The 22,220-nt window shown below is 38.6% G+C and overlaps 1 protein-coding gene across 4 annotated transcripts in view; it reads left to right on the top strand.

The window, feature by feature from the left end:
- FSTL4 (follistatin like 4) overlaps positions 1 to 22,220 on the top strand; it is a 427,364-nt gene that overhangs the window by 31,712 nt on the left and 373,432 nt on the right. For all 4 annotated transcript variants that reach the window (XM_059917074.1, XM_059917072.1, XM_059917073.1 and 1 more), the window contains exon 3: positions 20,810 to 20,843. In XM_059917074.1, coding sequence (XP_059773057.1) covers positions 20,810 to 20,843 — 34 coding nt within the window. The remainder of the gene's footprint in view (positions 1 to 20,809; positions 20,844 to 22,220) is intronic.

Raw genomic sequence — 22,220 nt, 5'->3', positions numbered from 1 at the left:
TCCTGTTCCATTGATCTATGTTTCTGTTTTTGTGCCAGTACCATACTGTCTTGATTACTGTAGCTTTGTAGTATAGTCTGAAGTCAGGGAGCCTGATTCCCCCAGCTCCATTTTTCGTTCTCAAGATTGCTTTGGCTATTTGGGGTCTTTTGTGTTTCCATACAAATTGTGAAATTTTTTGTTCTAGTTCTGTGAAAAATGCCAGTGGTAGTTTGATAGGGATTGCCTTGAATCTGTAGATTGCTTTGGGTAGTAGAGTCATTTTCACAGTGTTGATTCTTCCAATCCAAGAACATGGTATATCTCTCCATCTATTTGTATCATCTTTAATTTCTTTCATCAGTGTCTTATAATTTTCTGCATACAGGTCTTTTGTCTCCTTAGGTAGGTGTATTCCTAGATGTTTTATTCTTTTCATTGCAATGGTAAATGGGAGTGTTTTCTTAATTTCACTTTCAGATTTTTCATCATTAGTGTATAGGAATGCAAGAGATTTCTGTGCATTAATTTTGTATCCTGCTACTTTACCAAATTCATTGATTAGCTCTAGTAGTTTTCTGGTAGCATCTTTAGGATTCTCTATGTATAGTATCATGTCATCTGCAAACAGTGACAGTTTTACTTCTTCTTTTCCGATTTGGATTCCTTTTATTTCTTTTTCTTCTCTGATTGCTGTGGCTAACACTTCGAAAACTATGTTGAATAATAGTGGTGAGAGTGGGCAACCTTGTTTTGTTCCTGATCTTAGTGGAAATGGTTTCAGTTTTTCACCATTGAGAATGATGGTTGCTGTGGGTTTGTCATATATGGCCTTTATTATGTTGAGGAAAGTTTCCTCTATGCCTACTTTCTGGAGGGTTTTTACCATAAATGGGTGTTGAATTTTGTCGAAAGCTTTCTCTGCATCTACTGAGATGATCATATGGTTTTTCTCCTTCAATTTGTTAATATGGTGTATCACATTTATTGATTTGTGTATATTGAAGAATCCTTGCATTCTTGGGGTAAACCCCACTTGATCATGGTGTATGATCCTTTTAATGTGCTGTTGGATTCTGTTTGCTAGTATTTTGTTGAGGATTTTTGCATCTGTGTTCATCAGTGATACTGGCCTGTAGTTTTCTTTCTTTGTGACATCTTTGTCTAGTTTTGGTATCAGGGTGATGGTGGCCTTGTAGAATGAGTTTGGGAGTGTTCCTCCCTCTGCTCTATTTTGGAAGAGTTTGAGAAGGATAGGTGTTAGCTCTTCTCTACATGTTTGATAGAATTCGCCTGTGAAGCCATCTGGTCCTCGGCTTTTCCTTGTTGCAAGAGTTTTAATCACAGTTTCCATTTCAGTGCTTGTGAGTGGTCTGTTCATATTTTCTGTTTCTTCGTGCTTCAGTCTCAGAAAGTTGTGCATTTCTAAGAATTTGTCCATTTCTTCCAGGTTGTCCATTTTATTGGCATATAGTTGCTTGTAGTAATCTCTCATGATCATTTGTATTTCTGCAGTGTCAGTTGTTACTTCTCCTTTTTCATTTCTAATTCTATTGATTGAGTCTTCTCCCTTTTTTTTCCTGATGAGTCTGGCTAACGATTTATCAATTTTGTTTATCTTCTCAAAGAACCAGCTTTTAGTTTTATTGATCTTTGCTATCGTTTCGTTCATTTCTTTTTCATATATTTCTGATCTGATCTTTATAATTTCTTTCCTTCTGCTAACTTTGGGGTTTTTTTGTTCTTCTTTCTCTAATTGCTTTAGGTGTAAGGTTAGGTTGTTTATTCGAGATGTTTCCTGTTTCTTGAGGTAAGCTTGTATTGCTATAAACTTCCCTCTTAGAACTGCTTTTGCTGCATCCCATGGGTTTTGGGTCGTCCTGTCTCCATTGTCATTTGTTTCTAGGTATTTTTTGATTTCCCCTTTGATTTCTTCAGTGATCACTTCGTTATTAAGTAGTGTATTGTGTAGCCTCCATGTGTTTGTATTTTTTACAGATCTTTTCCTGTAATTGATATCCAGTCTCATAGCGTTGTGGTCGTAAAAGATACTTGATACAATTTCAATTTTCTTAAATTTACCAAGGCTTGATTTGTGACCCAAGATATGATCTATCCTGGAGAATATTCCATGAGCACTTGAGAAAAATGTGTATTCTGTTGTTTTTGGGTGGAATGTCCTATAAATATCAATTAAGTCCATCTTGTTTAATGTATCATTTAAAGCTTGTGTTTCCTTATTTATTTTCATTTTGGATGATCTGTCCATTGGTGAAAGTGGGGTGTTAAAGTCCCCTACTATGATTGTGTTACTGTCGATTTACCTTTTTATGGCTGTTAGTATTTGCCTTATGTATTGAGGTGCTCCTATGTTGGGTGCATAAATATTTACAATTGTTATATCTTCTTCTTGAATCAATCCCTTGATCATTATATAGTGTCCTTCTTTGTCTCTTGTAATAGTCTTTATTTTAAAGTCTATTTTGTTTGATATGAGAATTGCTACTCCAGCTTTCTTTTAATTTCCATTTGCATGGAATATCTTTTTCCATCCCCTCACTTTCAGCCTATATGTGTCCCTAGGTCTGAAGTGTGTTTCTTGTAGACAGCATATATACGGGTCTTGTTTTTGTATCCATTCAGCCAGTCTGTGTCTTTTGGTGGGAGCATTTAATCCATTTACATTTAAGGTAATTATCGATATGTATGTTCCTATTCCCATTTTCTTAAATGTTTTGGGTTTGTTATTATAGGTGTTTTCCTTCTCTTGTGTTTCTTGCCTAGAGAAGTTCCTTTAGCATTTGTTGTAAAGCTGGTTTGGTGGTGCTGAACTCTTTCAGCTTTTGCTTATCTGTAAAGGTTTTAATTTCTCCATCAAATCTGAATGAGATCCTTGCTGGGTAGAGTAATCTTGGTTGTAGGTTTTTCTCCTTCATCACTTTAAATATGTCCTGCCACTCCCTTCTGGCTTGCAGAGTTTCTGCTGAAAGATCAGCTGTTAACCTTATGGGGATTCCCTTGTGTGTTATTTGTTGTTTTTCCCTTGCTGCTTTTAATATGTTTTCTTTGTATTTAATTTTTGATAGTTTGATTGATATGTGTCTTGGTGTGTTTCTCCTTGGATTTATCCTATATGGAACTCTCTGTGCTTCCAGGACTTGATTAACTATTTCTTTTCCCATATTAGGGCAGTTTTCAACTATAATCTCTTCAAATATTTTCTCAGTCCCTTTCTTTTTCTCTTCTTCTTCTGGGACCCTTATAATTCGAATGTTGGTGTGTTTAATGTTGTCCAAGGGGTCTCTGAGACTGTCCTCAGTTCTTTTAATCCGTTTTTCTTTATTCTGCTCTGCAGTAGTTATTTCCACCATTTTATCTTCAAGGTCACTTATCCGTTCTTCTGCCTCAGTTATTCTGCTATTGATCCCTTCTAGAGTATTTTTAATTTCATTTATTGTGTTTTTCATTGTTGCTTGGTTCCTCTTTAGTTCTTCTAGGTCCTTGTTAAATGTTTCTTGCATTTTGTCTATTCTTTTTCCAAGATTTTGGATCATCTTTACTATCATTATTCTGAATTCTTTTTCAGGTAGACTGCCTATTTTCTCTTCATTTGTTAGGTCTGATGTGTTTTGACCCTGCTCCTTCACCTGCTGTGTGTTTTTTTTGTCTTCTCATTTTGTTTATCTTACTGTGTTTGGGGTCTCCTTTTCGCAGCCTGCAGGTTCGTAGTTCCTGTTGTTTTTGTTATCTGTCCCCAGTGGCTAAGGTTGGTTCAGTTGGTTGTGTAGGCTTCCTGGTGGAGCGGACTAGTGCCTGTGTTCTGGTAGATGAGGCTGGATCTTGTCTTTCTGGTGGGCAGGTCCACGTCTGGTGGTGTGCTTTGGGGTGTCTGTGGCCTTATTATGATTTTAGGCAGCCTCTCTGCTAATGGATGGGGCTGTGTTCCTGTCTTGCTAGTTGTTTGGCATAGGGTGTCCAGCACTATAGCTTGCTGGTCGTTGAGTGAAGCTTGGTCTTGGTGTTGAGATGGAGATCTCTCAGAGATTTTCCTCATTTGGTATTACGTGGAGCTGGGAGGTCTCTTCTGGACCAGTGTCCTGAACTTGGCTCTCCCACCTCAGAGGCACAGCCCTGATGCCTGGCTGGAGCACCAGGAGCCTTTCATCCACATGGCTCAGAATAAAAGGGAGAAAAAATAGAAAGAAAAAAAGAAAGAGGATAAAATAAAATAAAATAAAGTAAGATAATATAAAGTTATTAAAATAAAAAATAAAAAATAATTTTTAAGAAAAAAAGAAAAAATATTTAAAGCAAAAAAAAAAAAAACACAAATAAACTACGGACAGAACTCTAGGACAAATGGTGAAAGCAAAGCTATACAGACAAAATCTCACACAGAAGCATACGCATACACACTCACAAAAAGAGGAAAAGGGGAAAAAATAATATATCTTGCTCCCAGCTCCCAAAGTCCACCTCCTGAATTTGGGATGATTCATTGTCTATTCAGGTATTCCACAGATGCAGGTACATCAAGTTGTTTGTGGAGCTTTAATTCACTGCTTCTGAGGCTGCTGGGAGAAATTTCCTTTTCTCTTCTTTGTTCGCACAGCTCCCGGGTTTCAGCTTTGGATTTGGACCCGCCTCTGCGTGTAGGTCGCCTGAGGGTGTCTGTTCTTCGCTCAGACAGGACGGGGTTAAAGCAGCAGCTAATTCAGGGGCTCTGGCTCACTCAGGCCAGGGGGAGGGAGGGGTATGGATGTGGGGCGAGCCTGCGGCGGCAGAGGCCAGCGTGACGTTGCAGCAGCCTGAGGCGCGCCATGCGTTCTCCCAGGGAAGTTGTCCCTGGATCACGGGAGCCTGGCCGTGGCGGGCTGCACAGGCTCCCGGGAGGGGAGGTGTGGATAGTGACTTGTGCTTGCACCCAGGCTTCTTGGTGGCGGCAGCAGCAGCCTTAGCATTTCATGCCCGTCTCTGGGGTCTGCGCTGATAGCCGCGGCTCGCGCCCATCTCTGGAGCTCGTTCAGGCAGCACTCTGAATCCCCTCTCCTCGCGCACCAGGAAACGAAGAGGCAAGAAAAAGTCTCTTGCCTATTCGGCCGCTCCAGATGTTTTCCTGGACTCCCTCCTGGCTAGCTGTGGTGCGCTAACCCCTTCAGGCTGTGTTCACGCCGCCAACCCCAGTCCTCTCCCTGGGATCCGACTGAAGCTCCCAGCTTCCGCCCGCCCCGGCGGCTGAGCAGACAAGCCTCTCCAGCTGGTGAGTGCTGGTTGGTGCCGATCTTCTGTGTGGGAATCTCTCCGCTCTGCCCTCCGCACCCCTGTGGCTGCGCTCTCCTCCGTGACTCCGAAGCTTCCCTCCTCCGCCACCCGCAATCTCCTCCCGTGATGGGGCTTCCTAGTGTGTGGAAACCTTTCCTCCTTCACAGCTCCCTCCCACTGGTGCAGGTCCCGTCCCTATTCTTTTGTCTCTGTTATTTCTTTTTTTTTTTGCCCTACCCAGGTACGTGGGGAGTTTCTTGCCTTTTGGGAGGTCTGACGTCTTCTGCCAGCGTTCAGTGGGTGTTCTATAGGAGCAGTTCCACGTGTAGATGTATTTCTGATGTATCTGTGGGGAGGAAGGTGATCTCCGCATCTTACTCTTCCACCATCTTCTCCTCTCTTCTATTATATTTTTTAATTTTTGATTGAGACGCATCAAACATCTTGGAAAGTGTACACCTCTTAAGTGTAGAGCTCCATTTACTTTTACAAAGTGAACACAACCAAGTAACTACCAGCAAGATCATAATTTAGAACATTTCCAGTACCCCAGAAACCACCTTTGTATCCCCCTGTTGTTATACTCCCAAAGCTGAACAGTAATCTGTCACCAAAGATTGCTTATGCTTGTCTCTGAAATTTATAAAAATAACATCCTATACATTGTACTCTTTTGCGTCTGCCTTTTTTTGGTCAACATTATGTCTGTGAGAGTCATCCAAGTTAATGCATATTGCAGAGTTGGTGCTTTTGCATTGCTGTGACATTTCCATTGTGTGGATATGCCACACTTTATCCATTCTGCTGTTGGCAGACATTTGAGTTGTTCCCTGTTCTTGACTATTACGCATCATGCTGTGATCAGCATTCTTGTACATGTGTTTTGGTACTCATGTGAATGTACTTCAGTTGGACATTTACCTGGGAGAGGTATTGCAGGGTCAAGTAAGACAGAAATATTGCACTACTTATTTTAATAGAATTGGTTAAACAGGTAATAAAGGGTTAAAAAGCCAAAAAAAAAAAAAAAAAAAAAAAAAGACCGCTGTGATAACTAAGAGCAATAACTGCAGGAAGCAGCTCTTGTCTCTAGGGAAGGAGCCCCAGAAAGCTGAATCTCAGGCCAATGAGGAGAGTCCTGCTGGTGCTGGTTCCTCTAAAAGTGTGAAAATTATAGTCGCTCCATATCCTCATAAGCATTTGCTATTACTAGTTTTGCTTTGTTCTCTTGTTATCTTTTCTATGGTGTACAGCCATATCCCACTGTGGTTTTAACTTGTGAAGTTCTTATTCAAGCCTTTTGCTCATTTTTAATTAGGCTATTTGTATTTGTCTTATTTGTCTGCAAAAGTATCTTCTATTCTGAATGAGTGCTGTGTCGGATATATAGATAAATGTTGCAAATATATTCCCTTAATGGGGCTCAGCTTTTCACTGTCTCAATTGTATCTTTTAATGAACAGAAGTCTTTATTTTTAAAAAAGAGTTCAATATATCATTCTTTTCCTTTATGGTGCTGCCTTTCACATCCCATTTAAGAAATTTTTTGCTCACTTAAAGGTCATGAAGATATTCTCTTATGGTATCTTCTAGAAACATTATTGTTTTACATTTCACATTTAGATCTACAGTCCATCTGGAAATGAATTTTCTGTATGTTATAAGGTAGGAAGTCATTTTTTTCTTTATGGATGTCCAATGGATCCAGCTCTATCTGTTACAAAGCCATTCTTTTCCATTGTACTGCACTGACACCTTTGTCATAACCCCAGAAACTGGATATGTGTGATATCTTGCTTGACTTCACATTCTGTATACCTTTTCTCTTTTTTTCTTGATCAGCCTTCTTAGGGATCAACTTTATTAATCTTTTCAAGGAACTAAATTTTGACCTCATTTTTTCATGGTATAATTATTTTCCTCTGTTTCATTGATTTCTGCTCCTATTATATTTCTTTCCTCCTATTTTTTGTGGGCTTACATTGGCCTTTTCTAGCTTTTAGAGATAGATGCTTAGGTCATCAGTTTCTAGCCCCACCCCCCCTTTTTTTCTAACATAGGCACTTGAGGCTATAATTTTTCTCTAAGCACTACTTTAGCCACACCCCATAATTTTTTAAATGCTAAAATTCAATTGTTATTCAGATTTCCTTTGTGTCTTCTTATTTCCTTTGTGATGTTTCTCTTAGAAATTATGCAATATACTTCCAAATCCATGAGTCAAGTATTTGGAGAATTTTCTCCATATCTTCTGTTACTGATTTCTAATTTAATTTCACTGTAGTAAGAAAACTATTTATGTTGTCTATATGGTTTTGATAATTTGAGATTTGTTGAAACTTCCCAGTGGCTCAGAATATGGTCAATTTTATAAATGTTGAATGGACACTTGAAATGAATATGTAGTATGCAGTTGTTGGTACAGCGTTTGATGTACATCAACTAGGTGAAGCTTGTTAATCATGAGGGTCAAATATTCTACATTCTTACTGATTTTTCCTCAACTTATTCTATCATTTAGTAACAGGTTTCTTAAATTCTCTAATCATTATTGTGAATTTGTCACTGTGGATTTCTTCTTTTAGTTCTTTTAGTTTTGATTTTATATGTGTTTAGGCTATGTAATTAGGCATGTACAAGTTTAGAATTGCTATTTATTCCTGTTAAATTGTCCTTTTATCACTATAAATCTAACATATTATTCTCTCTTCTTTATTCTTTTTTCCCCTACTCTTTCTTGTCTTTTTTTTTTTGGATTAATTTTTTGTGATCCCAGTCCTTTGACCTTATAGCACTACTTTTACCATATTTTGGATAGTAATAAGATTGTAATACTTAAATTCCATCTGACCTCCTGACCTTTTGTGATCATATTGTCATGCATTTTTGTTCTACCAATAGTATTACCTTAGAGGGCGTTATTGTTGTTGTGTTAAGCAGCCAAAATTAGATTTATTCATTTTTAACACTTTCTGGTGCTCTTTATTCCTTCTTGCATAACTATTCATTCATCTGAAAAACTTTCCTTTTGTTGAGAGTGTTGCCTTGTATTGCTCTTAGCATTAATCTGCTAGCAATGTATTCACTCGGTTTTTGTCTGTCTAGATATAGCTTTATTTTACCTTATAAATATCCATATTTTCACTGGATATAGAATTCTAAGTTTTTTCAGAATTTTAAAGATGTCACTCCATTGTCTTCTGGTTCCATTATTTTCTCCTGAAAAGTTGGCTATCAAATCTTATTGTTACTCCTTTGTAGGTAATATGTCCTTTCCACCTCCACCACCCACCCTCTGACTGTTTTAAAGATTTTTCTTTTTCTCTTTGAATATTCAACTATATTTGCATGAGTACCTAGTCATGGTTTTCATTGTATTTATCTTGCTTAGGGTTTGTAGACATTCCTAAATCTCTGGCTTGATGCCTTTCATCAATTTTGAAATTTTTCAAGCAGTATCTCTTCAAATATTGATTCTGCCTAATTTCCTCTCTCTGAAACTTCAATTACATGCTTGTTAGAACTTTTCATCATACCCCATAATGTCTCTCATACTCTACTGTGTGTGTTTTTATTTTTTAATTCTTTATTTTTTTTAAATTTATTTTTGGCTGTGTTGGGTCTTTGTTTCTGTGCGAGGGCTTTCTCCAGTTGCGGCAAGCGGGGGCAACTCTTCATTGCGGTGCGCGGGCCTCTCACTATTGTGGCCTTTCTTGTTGCAGAGCAGAGGCTCCAGACGCACAGGCTCAGTAGTTGTGGCTCACGGGCCTAGTTGCTCCACGGCATGTGGGATCTTCCCAGACTAGGGCTCGAACCCGTGTCCCCTGCATTGGCAGGCAGATTCTCAACCACTGCGCTACCAGGGAAGCCCCCTCTACTGTGTTTTTTATTCTTTATTTTTTCCTTTAAGATCTTCAGTCTGGTTATTTTCTACTGATCTAAGCTCCATCTTATTAATCCTCTCTTTAGTTGTCTTTAATCTTCTATTATATTCATCTATTGAATCTTGCAGTTATTTAATTTTCAGTTCTAGAATTTCCATTAGATTCTTATTTTAATTCCGATTTTATGGTGAAATTCAGCATCTTCTATTTTCCTGAACATATTAGTCATAATTATTCTACAGCTTGTGTCTGATAATTCTAAAATCTGGGTAACCTGTGGATCAGTTTATGCTGTCTGTTTTATTGGATTTTACTCATTTGATCCTGTTTCCCACCCTGCCTAGTAATTTTGGATTGGATGCTGGACATTATATATTGTAAAAAAAAAAAAAAAAAAAAAAAAAGAATAAACAGAAACCTCAATTAAATAGAGCTGGGACACCAGAATGGGGAGCTCTGACAACCTGTGACAATTGCAGAACCCAAAAGAAAGAAGAGACTCCTTTTATTTCCTGGCAACAACTCAGCTAATGAAAAGCCATGAACTCTGTGTTTACTATAGCCCTCCCATTTTTCTTTTCCCCCCTATAAAAGAGATTTCCTTCCTTTGTCATGTGGGGACTTGCAGATGGCTCGTCATGGTTGTAGACCCTGAATTTCACTTATCTGCTGATCCTGAATAACTCCCCCCCCCCATTTTTTTTTTCTGGAGAAATAACTAACAATTTATTTTTTTTAGGTAAAAAATATGAAAAATTGTAAACTCTATAGACTACTTTATTGTCTTTCAGCAAAGATTTACTTTTATTTGTTAGATATAGAATACTGGCAGATCATCTTTATCTACTCAGGAATAGAAATTCTTTGAGATTATATGATCTTAACTGAAAGTCAGCTGCATTTACCAGGACCACTCTTCCTTTGAAAGCTTACTTTTTGTCTTCCTAGCACCATGATGCTGTCAAAATCTGTGCTTAATTTCTTAGCTTGTTTGAGGCTAATTTTTTTGCTTCTCAACCTCTTGCTCTTTATATGTACAGCTCAAGCATAATAATTTAACTCAAGAGGAAGCTGTGTGCAGAATATTGGGCTCACTTGTTTCTGTTTCCCTTTTCTAGGATTGTAGACCCTCAAGTTCTGGTTGCTTTTGTAGCCGCAACTCAGGTATCTCCCAACTCAGTAAGGCTACTTTAAGCTCCAGAACACTACTTTTGTTTGGCTTCTATGTAAAACCATAAATGCCCCAAAGGGAAAATCTGGCAGTAAATATGAGGCTCACCTCAAAAGCCTCCTCTTCTCTCCAAATATTGGCTAAGTTCCGTCTGCCTTTGTTGCTCTCACATGCCTACAAAAACTTTGGGGGGTTATTTATCCAACTTTTATAGTTATTCTTAACAGAAGGATTGGTCTAATACAAGCTAATCTTTCACAGCCTGAGGCAGAAGTCTATCTCATTTAATTTTTACACTATCTTTATGAATTAAATACACAGAATGTTGTTATGTGCATAAGCTTTGGGATTAGACTTTAGAATTTAAATCCCAGCTGACCACTGACCAAAATGTGAGAACTTAGACAAATTTTAACTTCTCTGACCCTCTACTTCCTCTCATTTTAATAAATATCTGGGAAATGAAGTTGCAGAAACTTCATTTTCAACTAAAATCAGATAATCGGACTTTTATTTAAACTATTTCAGTGCATAATATGAGGAAAAACTTCCAAATCCATTATATGAAGCTGGTATAATTTAAATTCCTAAAACTGAGAAAAAGGACACCTAAAAATTATAGACCAATCTCATTTATGAATATTAATGCAAAAATGTATTTAAAATCATAGCAAATAGAATCCAGCAGCATATTTTTAAAAACGCATCATGATTAACAAAAGCTATTCCAGAAATACAGGGATAATTGAATGCTATGAAATCTACTAGATAAGCCATCAAGTTAATAGAGCTGAGGAGAAAAACATCATAGGATCACCTCCATAAATGCAGAAAAAGTATTTGATAAAATTCAACACACATTTATTTTATTTTCATTCAACAAATATGTATTGAGCATCTGCCCTATTATAAATAACACTGAGGATGCAAGCATGAAAAAGATACTGGCACCATCCCAGCTCACATTCCAGCGGAAGGAAACAGCCAATAAACAAACAAGTCAGAGGATAAGCTAGAACATACATTTATTTTTAAAACTCTATAAAATATGCATAGATTTCACTAATATAATAAACATCCTTTGGGCCAAGAGCCAGCATTTTACTTAATTGGGAAACACTACAGGTTTTCTTCTTAAAATCAGAAGACTAGGGTACCCACTATGTTTACAACACTTAACATTAGGTGGAGGAATTAGCTAAAAGAATAAGACTAGACAAAGGGACCTTCAAGATGACAGAGGAGTAAGACACGGAGATCACCTTCCTTCCCACACTAACCTCAGAAATACATCTACATGTGGAACAACTCCTACAGAACACCTACTGAACACTGGCAGAGGACCTCAGACTTCCCAAAAGGCAAAAAACTCCCCATGTACCTGGGTAGGGCAAAAGAGAAAAGCAAAAACAGAGACAAAAGAACAGGGACAGGACCTGCACCTCTGGGAGAGAGCTGTGAAGGAGGAAAAGTTTCCACACACTAGGAAGCCCCTTCACTGGCGGGGGGAAGCTTTGGAGCCATGGAGGAGAGCGCAGCAACAGGGGTACAGAGGGCAAAGCGGAGGGATTCCTGCACAGAGGATCGGTGCCAACCAACACTCACCAGCCTGAGAGGCTTGTCTGCTCACCTGCCGGGGCAGGTGGGAGCTGGGAGCTGAGGCTCGGGCTTCGGAGGTCAGATCCCAGGGAGAGGACTGGGGTTGGCTGCGTGAACACAGCCTGAAGCGGGCTAGTGCGCCACAGCTAGCCAGGAGAGAGTCTGGGAAAAAGTCTGGAACTGCCTAAGAGGCAAGGGACCATTGTTTCGGGGTGTGCAAGGAGAGGGGATTCAGAGCACTGCCTAAATGAGCTCCAGAGATGGGTGCAAGCTGCGGCTATCAGTGTGGACACCAAAGATGGGCATGAAATGCTAAGACTGCTTCTGTAGCCACCAAGAAACCTGTGTGCAAGCACAGGTCACTACCCACCCCTCCCCTCCCGGGAGCCTGTGCAGCCCACCATTGCCAGGGTCCCATGATCCAGGGACAACTTCCCTGGGAGAACACACGGCGCACCTCAGGCTGTTGCAGTGTCACACTGGCCTCTGCTGCTGCAGGCTCACCCTGCATTCCGTACCCCTCCCTCCCCTGGACTGAGTGAGCCAGAGCCCCCTAATCAGCTGTTACTTTAACCCCGTCCTATCTGGGCCGGGAACAGATGCCCTCAGGCGACATACACGCAGAGACAGGGCCAAATCCAAAGCTGAACGCCAGGAGCTGTGCGAACAAAGAAGAGAAAGGTAAATCTCTCCCAGCAGCCTCAGGAGCAGAGGATTAAATCTCCACAATCACCTTGATTTACCCTGCATCTGTGGAATACCTGAATAGACAACGAATCATCCCAAAATTGAAGCGGTGGACTTCGGGAACAACTGTAGACTTGGGGTTCGCTTTCTGCACCTAATTTGTTTCTGGTTTTATATTTATTTTAGTTTAGTATTTAGAGCTTATTATCATTGGTAGATTTGTTTATTGATTTGGTTGCTCTCTTCCTTTCTTTAAAAAAAAATATATATGTTTTCCTTTTTCTCTTTTTGTGACTGTGTATGTGTATGCTTCTTTGTGTGATTTTGTCTGTATTGCTTTGCTTTTACCATTTGTCCTAGCATTCTGTCTGTCCGTCGTTTTTTTTTTTCTTTGTATACTTTTAGCGCTTCTTATCATCGGTGGATTTGGTTTTTGGTTTGGTTGTTCTCTTCTTTCTTTCTTTTTTTAATTACTTTTTTATTTTTAATAATATTTATTTTTATTATTTGTTTTAATAACTTTTTAATTTAATTTAATTTTTTCGTTCTTTCTTTCCTTTCTTTCTCTCTTTTCTTCTGAGCTGAGTGGCTGACAGGGTCTTGGTTCTCCAGCCAGGTGTGAGGTCTGAGCCTCTGAGGTGGGAGAGCCAAGTTCAGGACATTGGTCCACCAGAGACTGCCCTACATAATATCAAATGGCAAAAGCTCTCATAGAGATCTCCATCTCAACGCTAACACCCAGCTCCACTCAACAACCAGCAAGCTACAGTGCTGGACACCCTGTGCCAAACAACTAGCAAGATAGGAACACAACCCCACCCATTAGCAGAGAGGTGGCCTAAAATCAGGGTAAGTTCACAAACACCCCAAAACGCACCACCAGACGTGGTCCTGCCCACCAGAAAGACAAGATCCAGCCCCAACCACCAGAACACAGGCACCAGTCCCCTCCACCAGGAAGCCTACACAACCCACTGAACCTTACCCACTGGGGGCAGACACCAAAAACAACAGGATCTATGAACCTTCACCCTGTGAAAAGGAGACCCCAAACACAGTAAGTTAAGCAAAATGAGAAGAGAGAGAAACACACAGCAGATGAAGGAGCAAGGTAAAACCCCACCAGACCAAACAAATGAAGAGGAAATGGGCAGCCTACCTGAAAAAGAATTCAGAGTAATGATAGTAAAGATGATCTTGGAAATAGAATGGAGAAAATACAAGAAACATTTAAAAAGGACCTAGAAGAACTAAAGAGCAAACAAACAGTGATGAACAACACAATAAATGAAATGAAAAATTCTCTAGAAGGGATCAATAGCAGAATAACTGAGGCAGAAGAACAGATAAGTGACCTGGAAGATAAAATAGTGGAAATAACTACCGCAGAGCAGAATAAAGAAAAAAGAATGAAAAGAATTGAGTCTCAGAGACCTCTGGGACAACATTAATCACACCAACATTCAAATTATAGGGGTCCCAGAAGAAGAAGAGAAAAAGAAAGGGACTGAGAAAATATTTGAGGCGATTATAGTTGAAAACTTCCCTAATATGGGAAAGGAAATAGTCAATCAAGTCCAGGAAGAACAGAGAGTCCCATACAGGATAAATCCAAGGAGAAATACGCCAAGACACATATCAATCAAACTATCAAAAATTAAATACAAAGAAAAATATTAAAGCAGCAAGGGAAATGCAATAAATAACACACCAGGGAATCCCCATAAGGTTAACAGCTGATCTTTCAGCAGAAACTCTGCAAGCCAGAGGGGAGTGGCAGGACATCTTAAAGTGATGAAAGGGAAAAACCTAAAACCAAGATTACTCTACCAGGCAAGGATCTCATTCAGACTCAGTGGAGAAAGTAAAACCTATACACACAAGCAAAAGCTAAGAGAATTCAACAACATGAAAGCAGCTTTACAACAAATGCTAAAGGAACTTTTCTAGACAGGAAACACACGAGAAGGAGAAGACCTACAATAACACAGCCAAAACAATTAAGAAAATGGTAATAGGAACATACATATCGATAACTACCTTAAACGTAAATGGATTAAATGCTCTAACCAAAAGACACAGGCTGGCTGAATGGATACAAAAACAAGACCCGTAAATATGCTGTCTACAAGAGACCCACTTCAAACCTAGGGACACATACAGACTGAAAGTGAGGGGATGGAAAAAGATATTCCATGCAGATGGAAATCAAAAGAAAGCTGGTGTAGCAATTCTCATATTAGACAAAATAGACTTTAAAGTAAAGACTATTACAAGAGACAAAGAAGGACACTACATAATGATCAAGGGATCAATCCAAGAAGAAGATATAACAATTGTAAATATTTATGCACCCAACATAGGAGCACCTCAATGCATAGGCAAATGCTCACAACAATAAAAGGGGAAACCGACAGTAACACAGTAATAGTAGGGGAATTTAACACCCCACTTTCACACCACAGATCATCCAAAATGAAAATAAATAAGGAAATACAAGCTTTAAATGATATATTAAACAAGATGTACTTAATTGATATTTATAGGACATTCCATCCAAAAACAACAGAATACACTTTCTTCTCAAGTGCTGATGAAACATTCTCCAGGATAGATCATATCTTGGGTCACAAATCAAACCTTGGTAAATTTAAGAAAAGTGAAATCGTATCAAGTATCTTTTCCGACAGCAATGCTATGAGACTAGATATCAGTTACTGGAAAAAAATCTGTAAAAAATACAAACATATGGAGTGTAAACAATACACTACTAAATAACCAAGAGATCACTGAAGAAATCAAACAGGAAATCAAAAAATACCTAGAAACAAATGACAATGAAAACATGACGACCCAAAACCTATGGGATGCAGTAAAAACATATCTAAGAGGGAAGTTTATAGCAGTACAATCTACCTCAAGAAGCAAGAAAAATCTCAAATAAACAACCTAACGTTAAACCTAAAGCAATTAGAGAAAGAAGAACAAAAAAGACCCAAAGTTAGCAGAAGGAAAGAAATAAAGATCAGGTCAGAAATAAATGAAAAAGAAATGAAGGAAACAATAGTGAAGATCAATAAAACTAAAAGCTGGTTCTTTGAGAAGATAAAATTGTTAAACCATTAGCCACACTCATCAAGAAAAAAAAGGAGAAGACTCAAATCAATAAAATTAGAAATGAAAAAGGAGAAGTAACAACTAACACTGCAGAAATACAAAGGATCATGAGAGATTACGACAAGCAACTTTATGCCAATAAATGGACAACCTGGAAGAAATGGACAAATTCTTAGGAAAGCACAACCTTCCAAGACTGAACCAGGAAGAAATAGAAAATGCAAACAGACCAATCACAAGCACTGAAATTGAGACTGTGATTAAAAATCTTCCAACAAACAAAAGCCCAGGACCAGATGGCTTCACAGGCAAATTCTATCAAACATTTAGAGAAGAGCTAACACCTATCCTTCTCAAACTCTTCCAAAATATAGCAGAGGGAGGAACACTCCCAAACTCATTCTACGAGGCCACCATCACCCTGATACCAAAACTAGACAAAGATGTCACAAAGAAAGAAAACTACAGTCCAGTATCACTGATGAACATAGATGCAAAAATCCTCAACAAAATACTAGCTAACAGAATCCAACAACAGCACATTAAAAGGATCATACACCATGATCAAGTGGGGTTTATCCCAGGAGTGCAAAGATTCTTCAATATACACAAATCAATCAACGTGATACACCATATTAACAAATTGAAGGAGAAAAACCATATGATCATCTCAATAGATGCAGAGAAAGCTTCCAACAGAATTCGACACCCATTTAGGATAAAAAGCCTCCAGAAAGTAGGTGTAGAGGGAACTTACCTCAACATAATAAAGGCCATATATGACAAACCCACAGCCAACAGCGTTCTCAATGGTGAAAAACTGAAATTATTTCCTCTAAGATCAAGGACAAGACAAGGTTATCCACTCTCACCACTATTATTCAACATAGTTTTGGAAGTTTTAGCCACAGCAATCAGAGAAGAAAAAGAAATAAAAGGAATCCAAATCAGAAAAGAAGAAGTAAAGCTGTCACTGTTTGCAGATGACATGATACTATACATAGAGAATCCTAAAGATGCTACCAGAAAACTACAAGAGCGAACCAATGAATTTGGTAAAGTAGCAGGTTGTGAAATTAATGCACAGAAATCTCTTTTGTTCCTATACACTAATGATGAAAAATCTGAAAGAGAAATTAAGGAAACACTCCCATTTACCGTTGCAACAAAAAGAATAAAATATCTAGGAATAAACCTACCTAAGGAGACAAAAGACCTGTATGCAGAAAACTATAAGACGCTGATAAAAGAAATTAAAGATGATTCAAAGAGATGGAGAGATACACCATGTTCTTGGGTTGGAAGAATCAACATTGTGAAAATGACTGTACTACCCAAAGCAATCTACAATTTCAATGCAATCCCTATCAAACTACCAATGGCTTTTTTCACAGAACTAGAACAAATAATTTCACAATTTGTATGGAAACACAAAAGACCCCGAATAGCCAAAGCAATCTTGAGAAAGAAAAATGGAGCTGGAGGAATCAGGCTCCCTGACTTCAGGCTATATTACAAAGCTACAGTAATCAAGACAGTATGGTACTGGCACAAAAACAGAAATATAGATCAATGGAACAGGATAGAAAGCCCAGAGATAAACCCACGCACATATGGTCACCGTAGTTTTGATAAAGGAGGCAGGAATATACAGTGGAGAAAAGACAGCCTCTTCAATAAGTGGTGCTGGGAAAACTGGACAGCTACATGTAAAAGAATGAAATTAGAACACTCCCTAACACCATACACAAAAATCAACTCAAAATGGATTAAAGACCTAAATGTAAGGCCAGACACTATCAAACTCTTAGAGGAAAACATAGGCCGAACACTCTGTGACCTAAATCACAGCAAGATCCTTTTTGACTCACCTCCTAGAGAAATGGAAATAAAAACAAAAATAAACAAATGGGACCTAATGAAACTTAAAAGCTTTTGCACATCAAAGGAAACTATAAACAAGTCGAAAAGACAACCCTCAGAATGGGAGAAAATATTTGCAAATGAAGCAACTGACAAAGGATTAATCTCCAAAATATACAAGCAGCTCATGCAGCTCAATATCAAAAAAACAAACAATCCCAAAACGGGTAGAAGACCTAAACAGACATTTCTCCAAAGAAGATATACAGATTGCCAACAGACACATGCAAGGATGCTCAACATCACTAATCATTAGAGAAATGCAAATCAAAACTACAATGAGGTATCACCTCACACCGGTGAGAATGGCCATCATCAAAAAATCTACAAACAATAAATGCTGGAGAGGGTGTGGAGAAAAGGGAACTCTCTTGCACTGTTGGTGGGAATGTAAATTGATACAGCCACTATGGAGAACAGTATGGAGGTTCCTTAAAAACTAAAAATAGAACTACCATATGACCCATCAATCCCACTACTGGGCATATACCCTGAGAAAACCGTAATTCAAAAAGAGTCATGTACCACAATGTTCATTGCAGCACTATTTACAGTAGCCAGGACATGGAAGCAACCTAAGTGTCCATCGACAGATGAATGGATAAAGATGTGGCACATATATACCATGGAATATTACTCAGCCATAAAAAGAAACAAAATTGAGTTATTTGCAGTGAGGTGGATGCACCTAGAGACTGTCATACAGAGTGAAGTAAGTCAGAAAGAGAAAAACAAATACTGTATGCTAACACATATATATAGAAGCTATAAAAAAAGAAAATGGTTCTGAAGAACCTAGGGGCAGGACAGGAATAGACACAGACGTAGAGAATGAAGTTGAGGACATGGGGAGGGGGAAGGGTAAGCTGGGACGAAGTGAGAGAGTAGCAGTGACATATATACACTTCCAAATGTAAAATAGCTAGCTAGTGGGAAGCAGCTGCATAGCACAGGGAGATCAGCTCAGTGCTTTGTGACCACCTAGAGGCGTGGGATAGGGAGGGTGGGAGGGAGACGCAAGAGGGAGGGGATATGGGGATATATGTATACATATAGCTGATTCACTTTGTTATACAGTAGAAACTAACACACCATTGCAAAGCAATTATACTTCAATAAAGATGTTAAAAAAAAAAGAATAAGACTAGAGAAAGCAACTGTAGACGTAGAAACTGGGAGGAAGAAAGAAAATCACTGCTATTTGCAGATTGTATAAATATATAAATGGAGAGCCCAAAAGAATCATTGGGAAACCTATTACAAACAATAAGAAATTTAGTAAAGTGGTTGGTTATATATATATAAGAATCAATTGCTATCACATATACAAACAAGAACTAGTTATAAGATATAATGAAAGATTAATTCCATTTATGATAACAAAATGTATGTAATAAATAAATTTTCAACATATATACAGGAAAATTATACTCTTGAAAGAAAGTAAAATAGGCTTGAGCAAATTATTAAAAATACCATGTTAGATAAGGGGATACAACGTTATACAGATGTCAACTTACCCTAAGTTAATTTTTAAATTTTATGCAATTGCAATAAAATTTCCATAAAGTTTTTTTCTAGAGCTGTACCAGTCCCTATTCCACAAATACTAGTTATTTCCAAGGATGGAGGTGCCAGCCCCTAGAACAGAGAGCTGAGGAGCAGTGTGGAAGGAGCTGGGTTTACTTAGTGCATGATGTGCTTCATGGCTTTCGTATCTCTCATTACAGTTACTACTGTCCAACCTCCCTCTTTTGAACCCTGAGCTGCTGAGGAACCAGCACGTTGGATGCTTGTTTGGTTAATTGTGCTGTGCTGATGTGCTGCGGCCCTGTAACATGTATCTTCAATTGGTCTCCACTTGGGCTTTTGACTCATTACAGAGATGGCAGTCAGAAAGTGCAATTTGGGCAGGACAGTCTTTTCAGTGCCTCCTCAGTTTCCTTTGTAATATTGCCTCCCCTTCCTGGCTCCATAAGAATGCTAGACAAGAATGTTAAGGTATGAAAGACAATATCATTTGTTTAAAAAGTGATGGTGCTGAGTGGTCTTTTTGGTTGTGATTTTGAGTTGTCCCAAGTTCGGTGTTTGATCTTCTTTTCTTCAATTGCTAGAATGGATTTTCAGCTTATTCTCAAAATTAGGCTTTTTATCCTAAACTGGCCATTTATAATGGATTGTAGATACTTTTTATTAGTTATGAAACTGCAATATGTTTCAGCCTTTTCCCCCATTACTTCCCACTGGGTCTTTTACTGCTTCCTGACCATGCCCTGTACTTTTCTGCCACCCTGTCTTTTCTCAAGCCATTCTCTCTTCCTGGTGCACCCTCCTTCCCTTATTGCTGTCTGAAAGCCTTCCCATTCTTCAGTGCTATTTACAAAGTGCTTAAAAAAAAAACAACACTTTTTCTTATATTTTCAGTTGAATGTGAATATATTGGTATTTATCAAGGCAAAATCACCCCTTTATTTCTCAGTAATTTGTGTTTGTTCTGTACCCTTCTATTCAACTGTGCATATCTTCAATGCAGGGACACTGTTTTACCTATGTAATTTCTGAAACACTTTGCTTATTGCTTTGCACAGTGCATGAAGATGAGATTGAATTTAGAAAAGCCAAGGGCTTAATTCAGTCCAGTGGCGTGGACTGGCTATCCAAATTGTCCATAATATCCCACCCTTTGGAAACTATTGATGAGCATAATCAATCACCAGATCATGCCAGTGACCTGCCCAGGAGCAATGCTAGTCTTCACCGTGGCACCACGAACCAGAACCTGCTGCTGCTCATATAATTCTGGCCCCTGTCTTCTTATGTTTTCCCCAGGCCCTACAAGCACCTGCAGTCTAGGTGGAGGGTGGGAATTCAACTTGGAACAAGGTCTTTCCTAACAATTAGTACCAGCCCAGTTTCCACATAAGGAAGACCGTGAGAGTTGGCTCTGCTCATTAAAAACTGCATGATTAACAGTATTTTTTGCTTCAGCCAACAAAGCAACAAGTAGTTTACATTTACAGATGTATGTATGTATGAGAGTTTAATAAACCCCACATTGCTGAATGTCTTGTTCTTATGAGATTGTTCACCTTTCTGTGAATAAATGTCTAACAACAGGTGAGATATTTTCAAGTATCTCTACATATGAATTATTCTTCAAAAACACCAAGTCTTTCTTTTCTTGCAGGAATCCAGAAGCCTTGAAGTCACAAGAAGAGAAGGTAGGGAAGATGCATTCATACTCATTTCATTCTCCTTGTTGACATTTGGATGTAGTTTGTTGAAGTTAAGACGAACTTCAGCCTGTTCTTTGAAATTTCGTGTGGCCTTTTCTGGGTGCTGACAATTTGGCACTTGCCTCTAGGGACTGCAGGAACTAAAGTCCAGGTTTGCTTGTGAGAACTGTGTCTTCTACCTTCTAGTATCAGAGATGGGGTCTGGCGAACTGGCTTATTCATGATAATGTTTACAGTTTCTCCAGAGAGGCCTCATCTTCTGAGTGAAGTTTGAAGTAATAATTTAGTTCCACCCAGTGAAAACCACCTCAACAATAAAAAATGGTTTATGGTTTGAGGTATTTCAATATCTGGGAAAATGTGCCACTGTGAAAAATATTTCTTAGATTTTTACAACTTTAGTTAAGCTGAAATAGATATAAGCAATTAATTTCCCTTCTGAAAACAATGCAATGGTGTTTTATTTTCCCTGCCAGAGTTCCTCTAGCACATTCGTTTTCTGATCACTGTGGTAAATATATATATGGGTGGTAACTTCTGAAATCTTTTAGTGGAAATTGAAGTTTACTTGCTTTCAGTAATACCTAGTCTCTCATGAGAGGGTGTCTTTTGTATGATTTATGGAAATCACCACCAATCAGCCCTTTATTGCAGGGATGGGAGGATGAAGTCAGAAACCAAAGTGAATTCTTGGTCTAGAGTCTGGCCTTTGGCTTTAGCCCTAATCACGTCTCCTTCTCTGTGGTATTGTCTCCAAAAAGAGTGCCAATCTTTAAAAGTGAGCAAATACCATATTGACTTTCAAATCTAAAAACCTCCCCGCTGGTTTAGTTCTTATTTTATGCAGTACAGTGAAAGACACAGAATGGCCATGTTACCAAAGTGTGTTCCTAGACCTAAACTTTCCATACTATCTGTACCGATGGGTTAATAGAACTGGTTGTTTGCTGCTGTCCATGGTACTGGAATACTGGATACGAAGGATCTGGATTATCTAGCTATAGGATGAATTTTCTGGCTTTCATTCTCATTTGCCATCATCTCTGGTTTTGGACTCAGTGTCCTCTGAACTGCATCCATAGTGTAAACTGCATTGTTTGGATATCAGAATCAAATGAAATTGGATGAAGGTGGGTGGGGCAGCAGGGAAGGCATGTTTCTTATTCAAAGTTGTGTTCACAATGGGTGCAATGACATGCATACTAGAGAGAAATAGCCAGAGGTTGGCATGAACTTTGGTTTAGAATACTATTCATTCACTACCCCTGAGTGTGACTGTTTAGAATTAATTTGCGTTATGGAATCACATAAACTTGACTGTTTTGGAATATTACTGTCCTTGTGTTAGAAATGTCTTTAAAT

This window comes from Balaenoptera ricei, chromosome 3, assembly GCF_028023285.1.
Source record: "Balaenoptera ricei isolate mBalRic1 chromosome 3, mBalRic1.hap2, whole genome shotgun sequence".
Classification (NCBI taxonomy): Eukaryota; Metazoa; Chordata; class Mammalia; order Artiodactyla; family Balaenopteridae; genus Balaenoptera; species Balaenoptera ricei.
This window is presented reverse-complemented; position numbering and strand designations above follow the sequence as displayed.